General features: G+C 40.6%; 1 protein-coding gene across 1 annotated transcript; it reads right to left on the bottom strand.

The window, feature by feature from the left end:
* Positions 1-707: 707 nt before the first annotated feature.
* On the bottom strand, positions 708-2,358 carry LOC308084229 (uncharacterized protein). The gene is made up of 2 exons (XM_080426776.1): positions 2,254-2,358; positions 708-1,695 (listed from the first exon to the last, which is right to left on the bottom strand). Exon 2 carries the CDS (start codon positions 1,682-1,684, stop codon positions 1,115-1,117), a length of 570 nt encoding a protein of 189 aa, XP_080282902.1. The 5' UTR covers positions 1,685-1,695; positions 2,254-2,358; the 3' UTR covers positions 708-1,114.
* Positions 2,359-3,128: the final 770 nt, after the last annotated feature.

The following is a 3,128-nucleotide window of genomic DNA, read 5'->3' as shown; positions in this document are numbered from 1 at the left end:
ACACACACACCAGTGGTGGAAAAAGTACTGAAATGTTAGTACTGTATGTTGATTTTTGTTGTTGAAAATAGCAGATCTACAAGCTCACAACGCGTTGCGATGCGACATATTGCGAGCTTGTAGATCGGCTATTTTCAAACAGCCCAGGTATAAAATAGGGCTAAAGTGGTTAATGTATGTTTTATAATGTAATAATTTATATCTGCAAATTAACTAGTAACTAAAGATTTCAAATAATTGCAGTGGAGTAAAAGTACAATATTTGCCTCTGAGATGTAGTGGAGTACAAGTAAAAGTATAGACAATTGGAAATACTCCAGTAAAGTAAAATTACATAATTGTACTTAAGAACAGTACTTGAGTAAATGTACTTAGTTACTTTGCACCACTGACACGCACACGCACGCGCACGCACACACACACACACACACACACACACACACACACACACACACACACACACACACACACACACACACACACACACACACACACACACACACACACCTGCTTGTGCACACGCATGCACACCTTCACATTAAAACTCCCATTTCAAAGAGTATACTAAACCCCTTCACAGTTTATAATGTTTAATACATCAAAGGTATGGCAAATGGCAAAGGTGCCATTCCAAAATCACAGTGTACACTTGAAGCTGATGTAGTATAGGCAGAAGAAGAAGAATTAAGGCTTTATTGGTGATAACGTTGAATGCCATTGACTATCTGTGCCATACAGTAATTACTGTTTGCAGCAGTTTCATATGCAGTTCATGCCACGTAGGAAGACACAAAGTAAACTCCCACCCGAAACTTGACTTGGAATATAAGTCAAAAGAAGCGTTCAACAATTAATTCAACACATTTAATTCTGTGGTCACAGACATGCTGTTAATTGCCCATGCACTGATACAAGTGAATAATTCAGATAAAAGCAAGATGTAGCCAAAATAGTCTCACCATGTGGCAGACACTACATTTTATATTTTGTATTTTTTGGTCTGCATAGGAAAGAAGCTGCTAAAGGTCTCAATTAACACAGTTATTTAAAGTCTTATCCTATCTGAACATTGTCCACCATGTTTAAGAAAGTTAAAGGTTATAAAAAGGCTTAGCTAAACGCTTTTGTGTTCAAAGTACGTCATCACATTATCTGTGTAAATGAACATTAGTTGCTGTCTGAGGGAGGCGAGGAGGTGGGGGCCGATTTTGTACGTCTCTTCTGGCTTGTAATGAGCGGAGATGTAGATCTCTTCAATGCGCTTGTTGTTCCTGTTGTACTTCACCAGCACCCTGTCCATGTTGCTGAGAGGGTTGTCGTGGTCGTAGTTCTTCTTCACTTCTTCTGGCAGGTCCTGAGCATGTTTAGCGTTGAGGTTGCCGAGTGTATAGTAGCCGTACTGTCCCTTGTCCTTCAGTTTTGGGAGCAGTGGCACTTGACCTCTGTTCTTGAACTTGTGAAAGCCGTACTCGCCTGGCACGGGTTTACACAGGGCCTTCATGTTGTTGTCCAAGCACGCCTTGACGTACCATCGAAGCAGCGGCAGTCCGTGGCGAGGAGGCGGGCGACCGAACCCCGTCTCCTGCAGCTCTGTGTCTGAGTCCAGCGTGGTCAGAGCTGAGGCCAGGACGATTAACGCCACGAAATGGAGCAAGGAGTGCATCCTCGTGCCTCGTGCCATCATGCAGGTGTTATCTATGAAAAAAAGACTATTGTGTATAATAGCAGTGGTGTAAAGTAACTAAGTACATTTACTCAAGTACTGTACTTAAGTAAAATGTTGAGGTATTTCTACTTTACTGGAGTATTTCCAATTTTCAATACTTTTACTTCAACTCCACTACATCTCAGAGGCAAATATTGTACATTTACTCCACTACAATTATTTGAAAACTTTAGTTACTATTTACTTTAAATCATTATATTATAAAACACACATTAACCACTTTAGCCCTATTTATACATAGGTAGATCTACTATTTTCAAACATTTTTGTATATTTTACTGTATTTTGTATATTTTATTTTAAGTATATTTTGATGCCAATACCTTTGTACTTTTACTCAAGTAACATTTTGAACACAGGCCTTTTACTTGTAACAGAGTATTTTTATATTGTGGTATTGCTACTTTTACTTAGGTAAAATATCTGAGTACTTCTTCCAGTATAGTGATCTTGGGGTAAATAAATAGATAACAGACATAAACAACTATTTTGTTTTCTATCGCTCCCGATGAATGTGTACAACGTACCTTAATGTGAGTGTATCAGTCCTCTTCAAGTGCACCTGCAGACTACAACCAAATGCTTGATTTTGTACTGCACATGGATGGTGTCCCTTAATTATAATAGAATCCTAACAATGCAGCTTCTTTTATCTTACGAGGAGATATGAGACACTCTCACTTTCATCTAAGAGGAAGGAAATTAGCACACATGGGGGTGCCCTTGTGCTCAAGTCTCTATTTACAGAAGCTCACAGGATATTGTGGGCTAAAATGAAGATGGGAACTTCTTCTTTCACTCACCCAGCTGTGGATAAATGAATCGCTGATCTGCAAGCTCACAACACCTCACAACGTAACACACTTTGAGCTTGTAGATCAGCTATTGTCGGTGCATGAAACCCACGCGCAACTAATTTATATTACACAGTCAAACAGGTGCCCAATAGGCGCACTGTACAGCACATGTCTGTGGGTGAGGGCGCACTGGAAATCTATTTAGTTTCAAGGTTCTTTACTGTTATGTCTAGTGGGTCTTCAACGTTTTCAGGCCAAGGACCCCTTAGCTGAGAGAGAGATGAAGCAGGGACCCCCCACTACATATTGGATCCATGTTAAATGTGTGTTTTCAGACATTTAACGACTTAAACCCTCAATACTTTGTAAACTTGACCTTTGGCTCGGTACTTGGTCTGCTCTTTTTTCCCTCTACACCAAACCTCTTCGCCGAAAATAGCCGATCTACAAGCTTGTAGATCTGCTATTTTCGCCTAATCTTCCCCCCAGAATAGAGATGCGAGGGTTCAAGTGGTTAATGTAAAATAAAAAAGTTCCTATCACACAAAGATTTGCCCCCCCCCCCCCCCCCCCGGAGTATCTCTGAGGACCCCCTAGGAGTCCCG

Source organism: Gymnoscopelus braueri (genome assembly GCF_963280865.1).
Source record: "Gymnoscopelus braueri genome assembly, chromosome: 4".
NCBI lineage: Eukaryota > Metazoa > Chordata > Actinopteri > Myctophiformes > Myctophidae > Gymnoscopelus > Gymnoscopelus braueri.
The sequence above is the reverse complement of the archived record's forward strand: the minus strand, read 5'-3'. Positions and strand labels throughout refer to the sequence as shown.